The sequence below is a fragment of the Mauremys mutica genome, chromosome 11 (genome assembly GCF_020497125.1).
Source record: "Mauremys mutica isolate MM-2020 ecotype Southern chromosome 11, ASM2049712v1, whole genome shotgun sequence".
NCBI lineage: Eukaryota > Metazoa > Chordata > Testudines > Geoemydidae > Mauremys > Mauremys mutica.
Window position 1 is genome coordinate 54,676,286 of NC_059082.1, and position 19,395 is coordinate 54,695,680.

At 53.1% G+C, this 19,395-nt stretch overlaps 1 protein-coding gene across 6 annotated transcripts in view; it reads right to left on the reverse strand.

Moving 5' to 3' along the window:
* Positions 1–1,102: 1,102 nt before the first annotated feature.
* The window catches only part of AXIN1 (axin 1), a 239,614-nt gene continuing 221,321 nt past the window's right edge, over positions 1,103–19,395 (reverse strand). For all 6 annotated transcript variants that reach the window (XM_044980230.1, XM_044980229.1, XM_044980234.1 and 3 more), the window contains 2 exons: positions 9,293–9,460; positions 1,103–3,124 (listed from right to left, as the gene is read on the reverse strand). In XM_044980230.1, coding sequence (XP_044836165.1) covers positions 2,998–3,124; positions 9,293–9,460 — 295 coding nt within the window. In that variant the 3' untranslated portion in view covers positions 1,103–2,997. The remainder of the gene's footprint in view (positions 3,125–9,292; positions 9,461–19,395) is intronic.

A 19,395-nucleotide genomic window follows, 5' to 3' on the forward strand; every position in this document is an offset into this window, starting at 1 on the left:
ATTTCATTATTATCCAAGTACCTTTTAAAAGATAATTGTACAAGTCAGCACATGAAAACGCTCAGGAGACGCCGTTTGTAGGCATGCCGCTGGCGGCTGACGCTGCGGTTAGAAAATGTACATATTTACAATGGAACCCTTCAGAAACAAGGGCAAATGGAAAACCTGTGGCTGTCGGGTACATTAACAATCTCACCAGACACAGAATTACAATCCGAACTTAAAAAAAGAAGAAGAAAAATGTTTGTAATGCAGTTCCCTGGATGAAAACAATTTCTCATTTGCTGGACTTCACATAGTGATAGGCAAGTTACAGAACCGTGTTCAAAAGGCACTCTGTGACATATACAATATACTGAGAGGCAAACCTACCTGTGCGGATACACAATCACGCAGGCCTATCCCACTATATCACCTCTGACTGTCATCACCACGCCTGCGCCTAGCAAAGCTGCAGCCAACAGAAAGAGTAGAGCTGAGAACACACAACAGAAGAACAACCGTGGCGAGTCAGTGCTGATGTGAAAGCCTTTACACCCTTACTGGGGCAGAAATGGACCAGCACAGAGGCCCACTGATCCGCAGGCGGGGCATAGCCTGGTATCTGAGGGGGGCCTGGGTCACCGGATGATTTGACAAAATATTTACACTTGACTCAGGAGCAGTGATTATCCGCAGTGTGGTGGATTAAGAGAGCTCGGCGGGTCGGTGAAGAGAGGCCTGCAGAATGGTGCAGGGACAAGACAGCTGCTGGCAGAAGCAGCAGGCTCAGGGCTGCATTGTGGACCGTCTGGCGTGCTCAGTGGGGAGCACATTTAAACAACAATTGCTTTGGATTCTGAGCCCCCAGCATTCTTGCTTCTGAATAAACACTGGCCCTTTGGGAACCTTTCCTGAGGATCCTGTCTTCTCTGCAGCCAGGGTGACTGCTCTCCTTAGGCCTGGTCTACACTGGGGGGGGTGGGGGGGGTGGATCTAAGGTATGCAACTTCAGCTAAAGTCGAAGTACCTTAGCTCGAATTACTTACCCGTCCTCATGGCGCGGGATCGACGTCCGCGGCTCCCCCGTTGACTCCGCTACCGCCACTCGCTCCGGTGGAGTTCCGGAGTCGACGGGAGCGCGTTCGGGGTTCGATATATTGCGTCTAGATGAGACGCGATATATCGAACTCCGAGAAATCGATTGCTACCCGATCCGGCGGGTAGTGAAGACGTACCCTTAGGGGATGTATCCTCCCAGGAGATTCCTGGGCAGCCCTACTGATGATAAATGGTCCTAGATGTGCCCATCGAGGGGAAACAGGCAGAAACAACTCTATTTACCACGTGGCCACGAACACAGCCAAAGCATGCCTCCGGCTCCTGGGGATTAGCACCTTCATCACAGTCTCTCAGAGCGCCCTTTCTCAGAGGATTCAGGTATTAACAGCGGTGCAACCGGAAGAGATCGACCTGCAGAGCCCATGGTGAGATTTCTCTCCTTTCCTGGCCGTGTGAAACAGAAACTGCAAGTTTCCAAGTGGTTTTCCCTCTGCACTACATTTGCTCTGGCTAAGACTCCCGTGACCACGTCAGGTCTCAGCACTGGCAGGGCTGACATGCCTTGCCACAACACGACAAATTATTACCAGCCTAGCAACCCCCCTCGCGGGATGTTACATTCTAAGTCTTAAGAAGCAAGAGGCTTGAATGGAGGGCTCTCTTTGATTGCTAATTACATACGATGAGAGCCCTCTGGCGAAGCACACGCTCGGGAAAGGCTTATGGCTGGGAGCAGGCGTCACCAGACTTCTCCAACTATCACCTCTCATCTGCGGAGAAAAGAGCAGGAGACAGCACTTCACAAAGAAAGCTCTCATCAAAATGGTACCTGCTGATCCCAACCCTAATCCGGGTGCCCCCTCCTGGCCGGACCGTAGCTAACACTCACTGGGATGCACCTGAGTTGCAGGAACCAGACACATATGGACTCCAGTGACAACCAGCCACAGTATGTGCTCTAACAAAAGACCACTGTGTTAGGAGCTCCTAAATACAAACCCTCTCCTGCAGTGCTTACTCAGTCACAAGAATGCTTGGAGAAAAAGCTCCTAGGAGATCTGGTGGCTTAAAACAGTGGTCTCCAAACCTTTTTGATCGCACACCCCTATCAGTAAAAATTTTTTGAGCATGCACCCCCTGCCGTGCCGGCTCTACCATTTTTGCCAAATTGGAAGGAGAAAAAAAAAAAAGTGCTCCTCCTGCCGCGCACCCCCAAGGATCCTCTTGCGCACCCCCTGGGGGGCACGCACCCTGCTTTGGAGACCACTGGCTTAAAATATGGGCAAGGTTAACAGATTAAAAGTGGTTTGTTAAAATGTCATAAACCCAGATTTTCACCCCTGCATTACTGTGGACTTTGTACGGTCAGCATGAGCCAGCCAAAGTGTGGGCTTCCATATCAGCATCTGAGATAGCAGCTTGTGTGGACTTCCCCGAAGGAGTTCTCCACCTCAACACACACACAGTAGCATCAACTAAAAGCCATCCACTGTCAGGACAGGGGGAGGGTCAGATGAAGGCAAGGCTCCATGCCGAGCTGGACAGATGGCTGTACACACTGGGTGAGCTCCGAAGTACCTGTACGTCTTACATTTACATAAGAGCACTGTGACATTGGAAAGATTTTCCTTTTATTACAATATATCAAAAATATGCAGCTTTAGTAAACAAGGTCATATTACACTTTCTAATGCAACTGTACAATGCTACAATACACGTAATATTCTGTCTGGAGAGGGAGCCCGGTGGGCATCCCGCCGGCAAGTCTGTGTGGTGGAACTCCTCCAATTCCTGGCAATGCGTAGCTCCTGGAAGTCCTTGGGAGGGATCGAGGTGCCTCCCTCAGCCTGGGTCAGCCCAGTACCGAGGGATTTGTGCCTCCCAGAGCACCGACTCTGGATCTGCTCTAGACTGTTGAGATTTCCAAAATCTTTCCCAGGCCTCTTGGCTCTCCTGTTAGTCAATCTTCTCAACCTTTCCAATGATCTTCTCCTCAAAGATGGGCAGGGTGGCCTCGTCCTCGCGTACCTCCTCAAACACCACTCCGCAGTCAAACTCATGGCTCACTTTTTTAAAGTAATACCTGCAGAGCAGAGGGGGCCATGTGAATGGATCGCCCAGCTGGCAACAGCCCAGAACCCTGCAGGGTCCCACCCACCAGGGGCTGCACCAGCCCCAGCCATGGGCCCTAAATAGGCTTCAGAAGCCACACACTGACTCAAACCCAAGCATGCCGTATCCCTGATTCCTATGTGATAATGCCTGGGGGGTGGATGTGATAAACAGGAATAAATATCCATAACACCCAAATTGGCTCCAGGGCCAGAACTAAACCCCCCTCTCCTGCTCTCTCACCAAACCCTCCCCTTCAGAAGCAGCATGGCAGGAGAGATACCAGGTGCCTGCGATAGCAGGGGACCGGACTCAAGGACCAGCCTTATGTTCCTGCTGATAAGCTTTGCAGGTGATGGCCGCCTCACCAAGGCAGGCGTTGCCAATCCTAGTACAAATACAGCGGGAGTGGCCCTTACCCCAACTATACTCGCAGCACTCTTTGCACCAGATGCTGACCAGCTGGGTCCTGCAGCCCACCCCTCAAACAGTCCCACAGTATGGACCAAAGTTGCTCTCCATTTGAGGCTAGAGCTATGGCTTGGAGAGGCTACAAGTCCTAGAATGAAACTGGCCTCTATGCAGCGCAGGCAGCCCTCCATTGAGCAGAGTTTGGGGGCTGCTGGCTTGGTACACAACCAGGTTTTTGCTTGCAGCAAAATTGCTGTTGTAACACTCTTCAAAGCCAGACCCTGCTCTTGAAAACACACGCTCAGGCCAAACTGCCTTGTCTGCCCTGAGCGTTTGGCTGCAAAGAGTTCAGCTGCTGAACTGTCCCATCTGGACTGCAGCACGGCACAAGCGTCGCTTGGAACCAAATCCCTAAAACACCCATAACTTGCCACTTCAACAACACACAGGGTACACACATTCAGGGCCAAGGCCGAATTCCTGCCTGATCCACCCTTCTTTAAATTAGCTCCTGGCAGGCCATTTTACCTGCCTCTTAAAGAATATACACACAAGAAACCTCCTTAGCCACTGGGTGTTCTCACTCATCTTCATGGCTAATGACAGCTGCAGCACTGCAGGAGGAAGTGCCACAGAATGGAGCCCCAGGGAAAACACCTCTGACCACATCACCTGCATTGGCTCATTAACCTGTCTCTGCCGGGAGAGACTCATGGGCAAAGCACTCACACCACTGCCTGCTCACAGGTAACACGGATGGCATCAGATCTCTCTGGATCCCGCTAGCACATCTCTGCCAGGGATGCCATATTCCTAGGACTCAACGAGCCTTCGGCCCCTGCCCTGGCTTAGCGTATGCTGCCGAGGCACTCGCTCGCCTCTCCAACGGCCCTGCGCTGGACTAGCCGTATGCGTCTCACGCTCTCTGCCCGGTGGTGCCGCCTCCCTCCTTGCTTAAGGGTTGAGAAAGCCGTTCTTCTTAAAACTGGGAAAGATCTCCCAGCTCCTCCTTGCCCCCGCAGGCCCTGCCTTGTTGGAACATGGGGTTCAGCATAGGCTCAGAGAAAAGACAGTTACCTTTTCCGTAACTGGCGTTCTTCGAGATGTGTTGCTCATGTCCATTCCACAATAGGTGTGCGTGCTCACCATATTACCGGTGCCGGAAGTTTTTCCCCTAGCAGTACCCTGGGGAGTACAGTAGGGGAGTGCCCCTAGCAACCCCTGGAGTGGCACCTCCATGGCGCAGTATAAGGGGCGCTGCGCGCTCCCCCCACCCTCAGTTCCTTCTTGCCAGACAACTCCAACAGAGGGGAAGGAGAGTGGGATGTGGAACGGACATGAGCAACACATCTCGAAGAACAGCAGTTATGGAAAAGGTAACTGTCTTTTCTTCTTCGAGTGATTGCTCATGTATATTCCACAATAAGTGATTCCAAGCATATCTGCTGGAGGTGGGAAGGAGTCCACAAACTCTCAGGATGGAGGACGGCCCTGCTGAACCCGGCATCCTCCCTGGTCTGGGAGACAATTGCATAATACAAGGTGAATGTGTGAACTGAAGACCATGTGGCAGCCCTACAAATGTCCTGAATGGGGAGATGGGCTAAAAAGGCAGCCGATGAGGCCTGCACCCTAGTCGAGCGTGGCCTCACAATCGACGGCGGGGGGATCCCACCAAGTCGCAACAGGTACAGATGCACGAGGTGATCCAGTTGGAGTCACTGAGTGGAGATTGTCCGACATTTCATGTGCTTGGCCGAGGCAATGAACAGTTACGAGGACTTGCTGAATGGCTTAGTCTGCTCCAGGTAAAAAGCCAGAGCCTGTCTGCCTTGGGGCAGAGGACTGGCAGAAAAATGTGATAGGCGGAGACCACCTTCGGGCGGAGCTGGATCTTAACTTTATGAAACACCATGTACAGGGGCTCAGAGGTCAGGGCCCTGAGTTCAGAGACCTGCCTAGCTGATGTGACTGCCCCCAGGAAGGTCACCTTCCACGAGAAGTGTGACCAGGAGCATGTAGCTAGCAGCTCAAATGGGGGCCCACCAGGTTTAGGTCCCACTGTGGGACTGGGGGCCTAACATACGGGAAGAGACGATCCAGCCCCTTAAGGAATCGGCCAGTCATAGCATGGGAGAATACTGTGTGGTCCTGTACCAGCGGGTGGAAAGCCAATATGGCCACCAGGTGCACCTTGACTGACGAGGGTGCCAGGCCCTGGGCTCTTAAGGTGAAGGAGGTAGTCCAGAATCAGCTGGATCGGGGCGGCCACCAGGGAAACGCCCTGCTCTTCCGCCCATCTGGAAAACCGAGACCACTTTGCCAAATAGGCTTGGCGTGTGGAGGGTTGCCTGCTTTCTAAGAAGATGCGCTGAACCCCTTCCGAGCACATCCTTTCCTCCCGGCCTAACCATTGAGCAGCCATGCTGTGAGGTGGAGTGCCGCTAGGCTGGGGTGGAGGAGGCAGCCCTGGTCCTGGGAGAGTAGGTCCAGGCGGGACAGCAACTGCCACTGCGGGGCGACTGCCAGGCCCATGAGGGTCCCGTACCAATGCTGCCTGGGCCATGCTGGGGCAATCAGAAGGACCCGGGCCTTGTCCGTCTTTATCTTTTCCAGGACCTTGCTGATCAGCAGGAATGGGGAAAAGGCAGAGGAACTGGCCTGACCAGGACAGGAGGAAGGCATCGGAGATAGCGCCCTGTCCCAGTCCCCCCCACAGAGCAGAACCAGGGACAGCGACGGTTCTGCCGAGTCATGAACAGGTCCACCTGGGGAGTTCCCCACACTTGGAAAAGTCTGTGCACCACCTCTGGGTGGAGAGACCACTTGCGCTGAGAGAAGAAGTCCCTGCTCAAGCGATCCGCCCGTGAGTTCCAGGTGCCTGGTAAATGGAAGGCCTGTAGGCAAATGTTGTGGGCAATACGAAAGTCCCACAGCCTGAGGGCTTCGTGGCAGAGGATTGGGCCCTGCCTTGTCTGTTGATGTAAAACATTGAGGCCGTGTTGTCTGTGAGAACCCTGACCACCCAGCCCTCCAGGTGTGAGCAGAAGGCCATGCATGCCAGCCGTACCGCCCTGAGCAACTTGATGCTTATCTGCAGGGTCAGATCCTGATCCCCACATATGCCCCTCCATCCCAGGTCCAATGCATCGGACAGCAGTTCCAGCGACGGGGCCCTGCCCCTGAACAGGACTCCCTGGAGCATGTTCCCCGGAGAGGACCACCACTGTAGGGAGGTGATCACTGGCTTGGGCACCGTGAGGACTTTGTCCATCCTGTCCCTGGCCTGGGAGAACTCTAAGGCCAACCAGAGCTGGAGGGGCCTCATCCTGAATCTGGCGTGATGGACCACATACTTGCACGCTGACATGTGACCCAAAAACTGGAGGCACGCTCTGGCTGTTGTCACTGGAAACCTTGTGACTGTGTCGATGAGCCCCTTCAGGGTCTCGAACCTGTCCGGTAGGAGGGAGGCTCTGGCTGACGAGGTGTCCAGGACTGCCCCGATAAATTCTATACGTTGTACTGGGACTAACGTGGACTTGGTGTTGTTTACCAACAGGCCCAAGGTGGTGCACGGGGACAGGAGTGCCACGTAATCCCGCACCTGCGACCGGGAGCTGCCCATGACCAACCAGTTGTCCAGATAGGCCTGAGGCAGGTCACTACCACCAACATACATTTCTGATGAGAACTGGCAGGGCGCCCCTGGGCATCCCTTCAAAACCACCTTTTTCCCGCCTGCTTGCCCTTGGAGGACCCAGGCTGGGAGGCAGGCCGAGACTGCCTCTGCAGGCACCTCTTTTAGTCCCGTGACTTTTTATAAGTGGTCTTGTATTTTGAATGGGTGGCCTGGGTGGGAATCTGCTGCGGCTTGAACTTCGGTTTAGCTGGAGCCAGAACATAGAGATCCAGAGTCTGGAGCGTCGTGCGGGAGTCTTTCAGGCCATGCAGCTTTGTATCCATTTGTTCTGCAAACAGAGCTTTGCCGTCAAACGGGAGGTCCTGCAGGGAGGTCTGCGCCTTGCTGGACAGCCCAGAGAGCAGGAGCCATGATGCCCTTCTCATGGACACTGCGGAGGCCATGGACCGCGCGGCCATGTCCGCTGCATCCGAAGCTGCCTGTAGGGTTGCCCTGGAAGCCGCTGTACCCTCCTCCACCAGCACGTTGAACTCCTTTCTGTTGCGCTCCTGGAGGGAGTACTCGAACTTGGGCAGGGAGCCCCACTGATTGAACTCATACCGGCCCAGGAGAGCCTGGTGGTTCGCCACCCGTAACTGGAAGCTCGAGGACGAATAATTTTTTCTTCCAAATGAGTCCAGCCTCCTCGAATCTTTATTTTTCGGGGTAGGGGCTGGTTGGCCCTGCTGTTCCCTGTGGCTGACCGACTCGACCACCAGGGAGTTAGGAGCAGGGTGGGTGTACAAGTATTCATGCCCCTTGGCGAGCACAAAATACTTGCGTTCCACTCTCTTAGAGATGGGGACCAATGAGGCCGGGGTTTGCCACAGGACATTTGAAATTTTCGCCACCCCTTCGTGGAGAGGCAAGGACACCCTGCCCGGTGCCGAGGAGGACAGTACATTAAACAGGGAGTCCAAGGGCTCCTCCATCTCCTCTGCAGTGCCGACTAGTTGATGGCGCCGAAGGGTCGCCACACACTGACACCGCGGTGCCTGGTGCCAACTTGGAGCGGCGTGCCGGAGCCAGGGTCAGCGCTGACTCCATCAGAATAGCCCAGAGCCTAATGTCCCTTCCTCTCTTGGTCCTAGGCTTAAACGACTAGCAAATCTTGCAGCGATTGCTGAGATGGTTTCCCCCAAACAGCGTAAACAGTCCACGTGCGGATCACTCACTGGCATAGGTTGCCTACAAGTGTCACACGACTTAAAATCCAGGGCGCGGGGCATGCCCCGGCCCGGGCACTCTAGCTAAACTAAACTAACTAATCAACTAACTAACTACAGGTACCACACACTGAATGAACAAGCAGTTCTTGGGACGAGACACAGCAGAGCTGGAGCAGAGCAGTTCCGAAGCACCATCACTGGCGACAAGAAGGAACTGAGGGTGGGGGGGAACACGCAGCGCCCCTTATACTGCGCCATGGAGGCACCACTCCAGGGGTCACTAGGGGCACTCCCCTATGGGTACTGCTAGGGGAAAAAATTCTGGCACCGGCGCATGTGGCGAGCACACACACCTATTGTGGAATACACATGAGCAATCACTCGAAGAAGAAGGGCCCTTCTCGAAATACTGGGAGCACATACCTGAGAACCCCGCCATGTGCAGAAGGCCGGGGTGGTGGCGGTGTTGCTCTGGGATAGGAGGGGCCTTGTCCCCTTAGTTTCCTGTACACCCCCACGATTCCCACTCCCATTGACACCTGCTGCTTTGGGTTTAGCATCCTGGCATTGTACTGAGACAGCGTTCCCAGCTGACTCAGGAACAACACCTCCCCAGGGCAGTCCCTTGCCTCGTCTACCTTGCATGGCCCCGTCTCCGGAGAATCACTGCGAGACAAGATACCATGACATCCATGGTATTGGGGAACATACACAGTAAGGAATCTAGTGCTGCCGGCTCAGAGGGAGGCCCCAACACCCGCCTTAGGGGCAAAGGGGAGGAAGAGCCAAAAGGTGAACATGGCCACTCGTGGAAAGCAGAGACCTAGGAGCAGGCTGAGCTGAATGGACTTTACCGTAGGTCTCTTCTCCGCCTTACCTGTAGTTCCCTTTCTTGGTGAGCAGCTCCTTAAACTGTCCCAGCGTGACCACACGCCCCTTGACCAAGGTGCGGTAAGGGATGGGCTCTCCACAGAAGTAGTACGCGACCACGATATTCTCACATGGCTGGGAAGCACCATTGCCTGGTCTCTTCTGGGGCTTCAACCTGCCATGAAAAACAAGAACATTCCCACTAAGTAATGACGCCAGGCCTGTCGGCTCGTTCTGGCAGAGGCTGCTGGAGTTTCCAAGGAGTCGGGCTGCCACTGGGGAACAAGAGATGTGGGTTAATGGTAGACGTCAGTGTGCCCTAGTTAACGCTCATTGCAGGCTCCGGGGAACCAGCTGACACAGGACTGGTGGGCTCCTGGAGTCCCATGGTCAGGGAATTGGTTCCCAGCTCCCCAGTGAAATGGGAGACACGTCCCATTAGGAGTCTCCTGCTCCACTGAGCCGTCACATGTGGCAAGGAACTGAGGAAGGCTGCAGGGGGACTCTGCTGACTGCTGGCCTGCTGGGGGAATGCCTCTCCCCCTCTGGACTGATTTCTTCATTTCCAACATCAGCCAGGGCCAAAAGGCACATCCTGGGCCCCACCTCTGCCTCCTGGACTGCCCTGGAGGAAGCAGAAACTCAGCAGCTCGGCCCACAACAGTCAGCCAGGGACGAACCGATGCCCGGGGCGGAAAGTTATACGAGCCTGTGGTGCCTGCGCTCCAACAATATTCAGGGGCTGGGGGCTCAGCTCCACCAAGATTCGAGGCCAGGTCTCTCCCACAGCCCCACCTGCTGCCCCCGTGTGCGTCCCCTGAGCGTCCCTCCCCGCTTGGGCAGCAGACCCCTACCTGCAGCTCCGTGCTGCACTCCGCTCTGCTGGCTCCTGGCATCAACTGCCGCACAGGGTCCTAGCGCCGCCAACCACTGGTGTCAGGGCAGGCTGACCTTGACCCTGCCCTTTTGCCTTTGATGGATGGACCCTTCCCTTTTCCAGCAGGACCTTCCACCAGCACAGGGGGCCCCTTTGCATGCAGTCACTGCTCCTGCCCCCCCCCAGGCAAGGGGCAGCCCCATCCCCCACCCTCAGTGAGGGGCAGCAGCAGGGGAGGTGGTGCCCATGTGATGGCAGCTCCCCCCCCCCCGCACCCATCACAGGGTAGGTGAGGGGACTTCCTGGACCTGAGAGGGGCCCTAGGAGCACATGCAGTGACAGTGGTGTGAGGTGAGTGTGCTGCTGGGGGGAAAGGGGGGTCTCTCCCCCGGAGCTCGCTGCTGCCAATGGGGAGAGGGCTGGCGGGGGGAGTCCTCTCTGGCTTACCTGCATCCTAAACTACTCATCCCCAGCCCCGCCTGTGACGTTATTGATATAAATTGGGACCATATAGAACATGGGTTGCAACCGAGGTCCTGTAGTGGCCCCAAATCTTAGGTAAAGGGGGTCATATAAGGTGTCTAAGACCAGGTTATGGGTTGCTGGTTATGATTATGCTGTCTGTGTGCATGTATCATTTTTAGTTGAAGTTATGTATATTGGCTCTATACTGTCTGTATTTCAAGTTGGTGATGTGCTTCTGGGTGATATCCCAGACAAGCTGGTGTTAGCTCTGCTTAGCCTGCTTGACGGCCCATTAAGGACCATCAGCTACACAATTGACCCATGGAGAGAAGGCAGACACGCCTTGTGACTCAGCAAGGTATGCAGAGACTTGTCCATGTGACTGCAGACTCCATTTTGCTGGGATTTTCCACAGTAAGAACAAAGAGATTCTTACACCTGGAAAAGCCTATATAAGGCTGATGCATCATCTCCATCTTGTCTTCAATCCTGCTTCTTACCTCTGGAAGGACTTTGCTACAATCTGAAGCTCTGCACAAAGGACTGAACGACCCATCCCAGCGGGGGATGTTCCAGAGACTTGATTTGAACCTGCAGTTTGCTCCATCACTGCTGCAAGCCTGAACTAAGAACTTTGCCATTACTGTATGTAATTGATTCCATTTAACCAATTCTACCTCTCATCTCTACCTTTTTCCCTTTGTAAATAAACCTTTAGATTTTAGATTCTAAAGGATTGGCAACAGCGTGATTTGTGGGTAAGATCTGATGTGTATATTGACCTGGGTCTGGGGCTTGGTCCTTTGGGATCGAGAGAACCTTTTTCTTTTATTAGGGTGTTGGTTTTCATAACCATTCATCCCCAGGACGGGTGCACTGGTGGTGATACTGGGAGACTGGAGTGTCTAAGGAAATTGCTTGTGTGACTTGTGGTTAGCCAGTGGGGTGAGACTGAAGTCCTTTTTGTCTGGCTGGTTTGGTTTGCCTTAGAGGTGGAAAAACCCCAGCCTAGGGCTGTGACTGCCCTGGTTGAGCAATTGGTCCTGATTTGGCACTCTCAGTTGGGTCCCGCCAGAACCGCACCGTCACACCGCCCCACCCCAGAACCTGCACCCCCAGCCAGAGCCCCCACACCCCCACCCTCTGCCCTAGCCCCGAGCCCCCTCCTGCACCGTGAACCCCTCATCCCTGGCCCCACCTGCAGCCCTTACCCCCAACCCTCTGCCCGAGGCCCTCCCACACCGCAAATCCCTCATCCCCAGTCCCACCCCAGAGCTCTCACATTTTTACATTATTTTAAAAAATATATATCATCTTACAAGGCAGGTATGTGTGTGTGGGGGACTTGGGCCCGTTCTGGGCACCACCAAAAATTATACAAACCTGCCACTCCTGTGCCCACACAAGCCTGGACAGCACGGAGCAGGCCCTGGAGGGAATGCCCTCACTCAGAGCCGTTCTGTCTTGTGGGGAGGACGGCGTTTGGTTTTTCAAACTGGAGTTCGTCTTCAGGACACCCCATCAGCTGATCCTATCCCTCCCAGAGCTGGGGGGAGGCCGTGGAGAAGTTTGACACTGGCTGCCTGAGAGGATGCAGTAACAAGCAGCTGGTTTTATCTAAGAGAGCACATGCCCCAGCTCTCCCAGCAACGAGGCCTCTTGCTGGGCCCATGGAGCTGTTTCATGAGGTTCACGAGAACCAGCTACTGGGATCCAGGGCTGGCTCTACTGTTTTTGCCCCCAAGCAGCGTGCCGAATTGCCGCCGCGGACGGCAGGGGCAGTCCGTATGCCGTTAGGGCAGCACGCGCATTTCTGCGGCGGCGGCAATTCGGTGGCAGCTTCTGTCTTCAGCCAGAAGACAGAAGCTGTGCCGCCATGGACAGATGAACATAGAGCTCTCCGCTTCTTAGCCCCTGGCTCTCCAGACAGTGGGAGATAATGCTTGCCTGCCAGGAGGGGGTGCCGAGGTTTAATATCGATTCATGTTTGTAAAGCCCTGTTGACCCCTGGATGACAGGGGCTAGTCACCAGTGAAGCATGAGGAGCATCCTCTCCAAAGGCGAGCTTGAGCTCACCTGCACCAGCATGCTTAGCCCATCAGGGCAGTATGGGGTTGCTAGCACAGCTTGCTCATTCCCAATACAGGGTACAGAGGGTCAGGCTGATAGACAGACCCGATGGGGCTGCTGCTACGGAGAGAGGATGCGGGTTCTAATTCAGCTGTGGCACGTTTCAGTTGCTCCCCTCCTCTTCCTGCAGCATCACTCAGTTTGAGGAAGAGGGCTCATGGGCCCACAAGCATGAGAGGGAAGGGGCTGTGCTAACAAGCCCTCCTCGGCTTTCAGGGCAGGAGCTCAGTGTCCCTTTGCAGGAGCTGGTGGGAGCGCTGCTAGCATGGGACACCTGTACAAACAGACAGGCGTGTGATTCCTGCTGACTGCGCTGCCTCCAGAGGCAATCTGTGTCTGCAGAGCACAGGCAGCATGTTTCTACACCCTCCTACAAACCACAGACTGGCCACATGGAGCATCAGCACAGCAGGGTATTCAGCGTCTGCTAAGAGGGAATCTAGTTTGTAATCTGCTGTGCATTCCTCCTCCAGCGCAATAAAAAGCAGGAAGAGAAATTTCCTTTCCATATGAGACACAGCAATGATTTCTGAGCAATCTGCAGAATCCCTCTCTCCTGGGTCCCAGAGCTAGCCATGTAAGCCAGCGGGGAACGCTCCTTGGGCAGCCCTGCATCCACAATTACAGTGTAAACACACGGCCACTGCCAGCCTGTCTGCACCAGAGAGAGCAGGATGGTGTTTCACTAGTCTACGCAAACTGGATCATTTCTCTTACTCCTACATACAGGAATGCATAAGGCAGCCTGACTTATTAAGGGCAAGACTCGTTTTCTTATTGCCAAGACAACTTTCCGGAGGTTTTAACATCCTCAAAAGAAGCAAATCAAAGAGATAACTGAGGCCACTATTATAGAGGGGAGCCCCCCCCCCCTTGCTATCAGCAGCTAGTTTAGCAGGTGGTTTTGAATCGACAATCTGGGAACCGGTAAAAGGTTTTGGGGAGGTGGGGGGATGAGGAGCATAGGCGCCAACTCCGTGGGTGCTCGGTGGCTAAAACATCCAAGAGGAAAAATTGGTGGGCCCCCAGCAGCCAAGCTCCCCGCCCCACCCCAGCTCACCTCCACCTCCTCCCCCTCCCCGGAGCACACCATCCCTGCTTTTCCTCCCAGCACTTGCTGCCATGAAACAGCAGTTTCGTGGTGTAACAAGCTGTGGGAGAAAGGGGGGAGGAGCGGGAACGCAGCGTGCTCAGGGGAGGAGGCGGAGCCAAGGCGGGAACTTGGGGAAGGAGTCCAATAGGGGCAGGGAGGGGGCGGAGACTTTGAGGAAGGGGTTGGAATGGGGGTGGGGCAAGGGTGGAGTCGGGGTGGGGCGGCGTGAGCACCCACCAGTGCCAGGAGAAGTTGGTGCCTATGGGGAGGAGGACATACTCCCCTGAATCCGCAGAGCAGCTGTGTGTGTGAGAACGCACTTCTGGAGGTTACACAATCAGGGCAAATCCCCTTGGAGATGTAATACAAATCCTAGGTAGCATTTTGTTAACAATCCCCCCAAAAGTCCATGTGCCAGATGCCGGGGGTGGAAGCAGGTGGGCATGCTCCCGGCGTGAGGGGCACATTTTCAATCTTATTATTTTTGGAACCTCTTAAAGTGTTGGTGCATTCGCTATGCACAACCCAGGGTACTGAGTTAGCTGGTGCTATGGTTACAGCTGTCACATCACATCTCAAAGAACCTATTTTCAAAGATGGATACACCGAGCAATAATAGCACTTTGCACTTCTATAATGCCGTTCATCTGTGCTCTTCTCATTCATAAAGTTTAGACAAATTCACCACTTGGCACGTGTGAGCTTAGCCAGAGGTGGCTTTTGAAAATTACAAAACAGTGGATTGGATTAAAGGATGGTTTTATATTTATATAGAATCATAGAATATCAGGATTGGAAAGAACCTCAGGAGGTCATCTAGTCCAACCCCCTGCTCAAAGCAGGACCAATCCCCAGATTTTTACCCCAGTTCCCCAAATGGCCCCCTCAAGGATTGAACTCACAACCCTGGGTTTAGTAGGCCAATGCTCAAACCACTGAGCTATCCCTCCCCCCATATAACTGGAAACTCACTATAAAAACAAAATTTGCCAAGCACATGAGCTAACCCCAGTTTTGCTATTTTGGAAATAACCTTTAAATATTGGCTCACACACAGAGTGACTTTTTTATTACATGCCTATGTAAATATCGACACGGAAAACCTGGGCAGGGGAAAATCTTTTTGCCTCTTTTCAAAGCCGTGACATGTAAAGTGCAACTCAACTGTTGTTGGTGCATGTTCTGCTCAGAAGAGCCTGTGAAAAAGAGTGCAGGGTTTCTAAGCTGCCACTAAGGGCCCCCCACTGCCAGCACAGCTTCAGAGCCTCTCCAAGCTGCATCACAAAGCACAGCTAGGAGAGCATTCAAAAATTGAACCATCCTTGGAAAAAACATGTATTCCAATGGAAGTAAAAACAGTTAATAAAGTCAGGCGAATTCTGAGCCAAAAGTTAATAAAGAGGTGTGGAAAACCTCCCACTCGCAAGGTGTCTCCCAACTCTACTAGCCCAGGGATGGCTGAGATGTGTGCCTTAGAGGCCTGGGCTGTGCATTTGTGTGGTACAGAATATGCAAGTTACATATGGCATCCACAGGCTTAATCCATGTTGCCCACAATACTGATGGGTAAAGAAGCCCTTGTTCATCCTGTGAGATGGAGAGCGCTCAGTCCGTTCTGGGAACGAGAATGGTGAGGAACATAGACGAACGCCGGCAGCCTTGCCAGCCCCACCAGGGCAGCGTGAGTAAGGGAGAGATGGCAGCAGCTTGGTGCAGGTGGCCACGGCTCTCTCGCAAACAGCTGTTAACTGAACATGCTAAGAGTGGGGAAAATCAAGAGATCCTATGTCCCTTCTTCCAAGGGCTGAGAAAGGGGCTGCTGCAGTTCTGCTGGGCGGAGTGCAGGGGAAGGGAATGAGCACTGGCCCATCTGAGTCACCTGTAAAGCACGTTCCCACTTGGAGAAGCAGCAGAATCCGACAGTTATGCTGAGCCCTGCTGGAGCACATGTCGTTGGTGCCTCCCTTACTCCAAGGGCCTCTCAAAATGGAAGGGAGAGAGAAATGCCACCACCATGGAAAATGGGCTTGGGTTCTAGGCATGTCTAGGAGAGCTCCTGTTCCTTTTCAAAGCACAGGCACGGGTTGCTAATGCCTAGGAACGCTAACTCTGGTACTTTTTATGGGGCTGGGAAAACTCCCCCCACGTTTTTAGATGCCCCCCACTTTTGCCATAAATCAGCAGCGTAGGCTGCCAGAACTGGGACAGATGATGGTGTACAGAGAACACATGAAGAGCAGTGACACATACTCAGACTTGGTGAGATACAGGTCAGAGATAGCAGGTATCGCATTCAGCACTGGAATACAAGCCGGCCTGACAGACGTGCGACCACACTGGACTTAAAGAACCATCTCAAACTAGAAACGTGTGGCTACCCTCCATCGCTGCTAAAGATTACAGCACAGTATGGCACTGGCACAAGGGGCTGCACCAGCTCACTCAATGGGGTATTATTCCAGGGAACGGGCAAGGACCATTTTCCCCAACTCCTTGGTGGTGCGAAGGTCAGGAACTCACATCAGCTCTTCGCATCAGAAGATCCCAGCACACGTTGCCAAAGCACTCACCCAGCCCTCAGTCACAGCCAGGTATTTAGAGAGACTGCCGGAGTAGCCAATCATTCTGTACGTATATTCCCCCTCCTCACAAGAACATTCCTACACTCCACATGAGATCTACCTCTGCTACACACTGCAAGAGACCTGCCTGTGCAATGTGTCTCCCCAGCTCTCTAACCTGGTTTCCAAGAGAAAAATGCATTCCTCTTGGAATGCTGGGAACACTGTTTGAATTGCTGGAGTCAGCTGTGCACACCTCCTCTCTGTACCCTTTAACAAGCCAGGGTTTCGTCCACCTATGCAGAATCTCTGTGCCTCAACATGAATTGATTTTAGCTGTAAACAAGCCTTAAATACAGACCTTATGAAAAAAACAGATCGGTGTCCTGATTGAACATCCATCCAAAATGTAACAGCTTACAAAAAGAGAAGATGGCTTGACCAAACCGACTGGACACAGAAGGCGCTCTCATCTCTGGGGCAGGAACCCTGATAGAGAAGCAGCTCCTCGTGACACGCCTGCTCCAGCACCACAAAGAGCAGGCAACAAACCAGAATGACCACAGCACAAAGTGCTTCTTCGCAAACACCCCAGGAGCCATGATCAGAATGTCTAGCATGCGAGGAACCCTATCGATTGTGGAACAAGATCAAAAGTCTCAGAGCTGCTGCTTTTTGGAGCAGAACATTTTATTGGTGCGATCAACGTACTCAACATACGTTTCCTCCTGAAACTGCAGCTCGGGAGGGAGGGGGGGCTGTTTGTAAGTAATCTCTGACCCCTATAATAAACAAGCTGCCTTCTCATGAACAGGACACGACCACATCGCTTCCTGTTGCGCCAGCCCTTTGCCATTCCAAGGAAGGCTTCTGAGCCCCACCTTTGTCCAATGTGCCATACTGACTGTCCTGCTGGCTGTCGTGTTCAATGTATAAATACGCCATCGCAACGCCCCATCCTCCTCCCCTGCATCTATAGGGCTCCCAGCCCCACTGAGCTAGTGGTTTTTTCAGTAGTCAGCTTTGGAAATGTGACACTGAGTTATACTCCATGCATACAGCTCCGAAGTAATCGAGTGTTACTTCTGTTCTGAACATGAAATGCTATTTGAGAGCAAAGAGGATGCCTTAATGCTGTACTGAGATGACTCATTGCAGTTGCACTTCATTATTATCCTTGTGACTATCTAACAGGCTATTACAATGACTGGTGTAGCTGCATCATGCTGAAGCCACAAGTGAAAGAGATGCAGTTTCAACATGGAAGGAAGGTTCATGGCATCAAGGCTGTTGGTACCCTGAGCTGGACGTGGTGTCCAGGTAGCTTTATAAGGGCCATGTTACTCCTGGGCAGAGGCAGAGCAAATGGACTAGCCTGAGGTCTGAGTGTCTGGCCCTGCCATGGCCGTGTTCATCACACATCAAATGCATGTTAGAACGTCTGCTGGATGGGGAGTTGGGCTGGGCATAAACTAGTGTGCCACTTGCAGAAGCTGTCAGTCTGAACAGCTAATACACACCACCACCTGCCTAAGGGCTCCCTACCTCTCACTGGGACCTAGCTAAAGAAACTGGCTGCGCACCTGAGGTGAGGGAAATGGTTCAGAGACACCAGTACAGGCAGAAACAGAGGAGCGTCCAGGGGCTAGGGCCTTTAAGAATTGGGGGGGGGGGGGAGTTGTTGTGCACCCAACACTTAACAGCTTCAGAACAGCTCCCAAGGAAGCCTGCGCCTCCCGCAGCAGGGCCCTGCCTGCACAAGGAGAGCAGGACCTGTCCAGTGAAGGTTTGGCTGACTTTACAGTTGGGTACAGACACACGCTTTGCATCCAGAGCCAGAACTCGATGGTGGCTGGAGTGCTGCTGAGTGACACTGCTCACCTTTGTCTAGAACAGCCAGGTATTTTTTAGGAGACAGCATAAGAGATTGTGGGGCTTCTGGAGGGTCCCTTCGGAAGGAGGGGACAGCTTACGGAGAAGGTAAACGTGTGAGCAACATGGTCAATTTGACAGGGACATTAACCTTTCCTAGAAGGGGTCAAAGAGCGTAGCTCTCTTAGAACGGTCAGGGCCAGCTGGTGCCTCGTGCTCTCCTCCTCTGTCCGAAAGGAGGCCCTGGAGCCCTCCGAGGCAGAGTCTCTGTAGGGAAGCTCTCTCTGCTTTCCTAACACAAAGGACCAGCCTCTACCAAATCCTGCTGTTTCGCTGGGCTTTTGGTTCCATTGCAGCAGCTCCCCGCTGAAGTGAACAGCATTTTAAAGGGCGTAGCCTACAGGTACCGGCAGGTGTGATAAAGCCATGGATTAAGGCAGTAATACGAAAGCCTACAAGCCTCAGGCCGGTAAGATATTTAGCATAGCCAAACAAGGCTTCAGGGCTAAAGAATGATTTGACATAAGCAGCTAACCAGTAAAGTGACCCCAGATCATGTTATCGCAAGATGGCCATGGCCGAACACCCCAGGATATAAGAAGTGCGATAAAACTCCTGATATTTAGAAAATAGATACTACAATGTACCAGTTAAAGCTGGTTCGAGCATTCTGGGGATTTTGCAGACATCAGATGTCAGCAGATGTCCAACCACAAGAATACCATGGTAACCAATTGACATATGTGCTAATAAGCCTGAGGTAAAGGGCCTAGTAATCTATGGGAGAAGGGCACCCCAACATTAGTAGGGTGTGGGAGTTCAAATGAGGAAGAGGGGCTGAAACATTAGACCTACTGGAGTCAGTATAACACATTATCAAAGCTGTGCCACAGCCGGCATGCCTGGGACAGGCCAAGACAAGGAGCACTGGTGATGGTGACATGGAAAATGATGATTAACACTTTAGGTTGTTCTGCAAGGGATGGAGTGAGTATATGGCTGCTCAGACACTCGTTCTATGTTTTCTCTATCTTGTTGAGTTGGAGTGTTTGTAACTTTGCTATCTGTGTTAATAAAACTATTGCAAATTCAGAACGTTTTTGCTAAGTGCA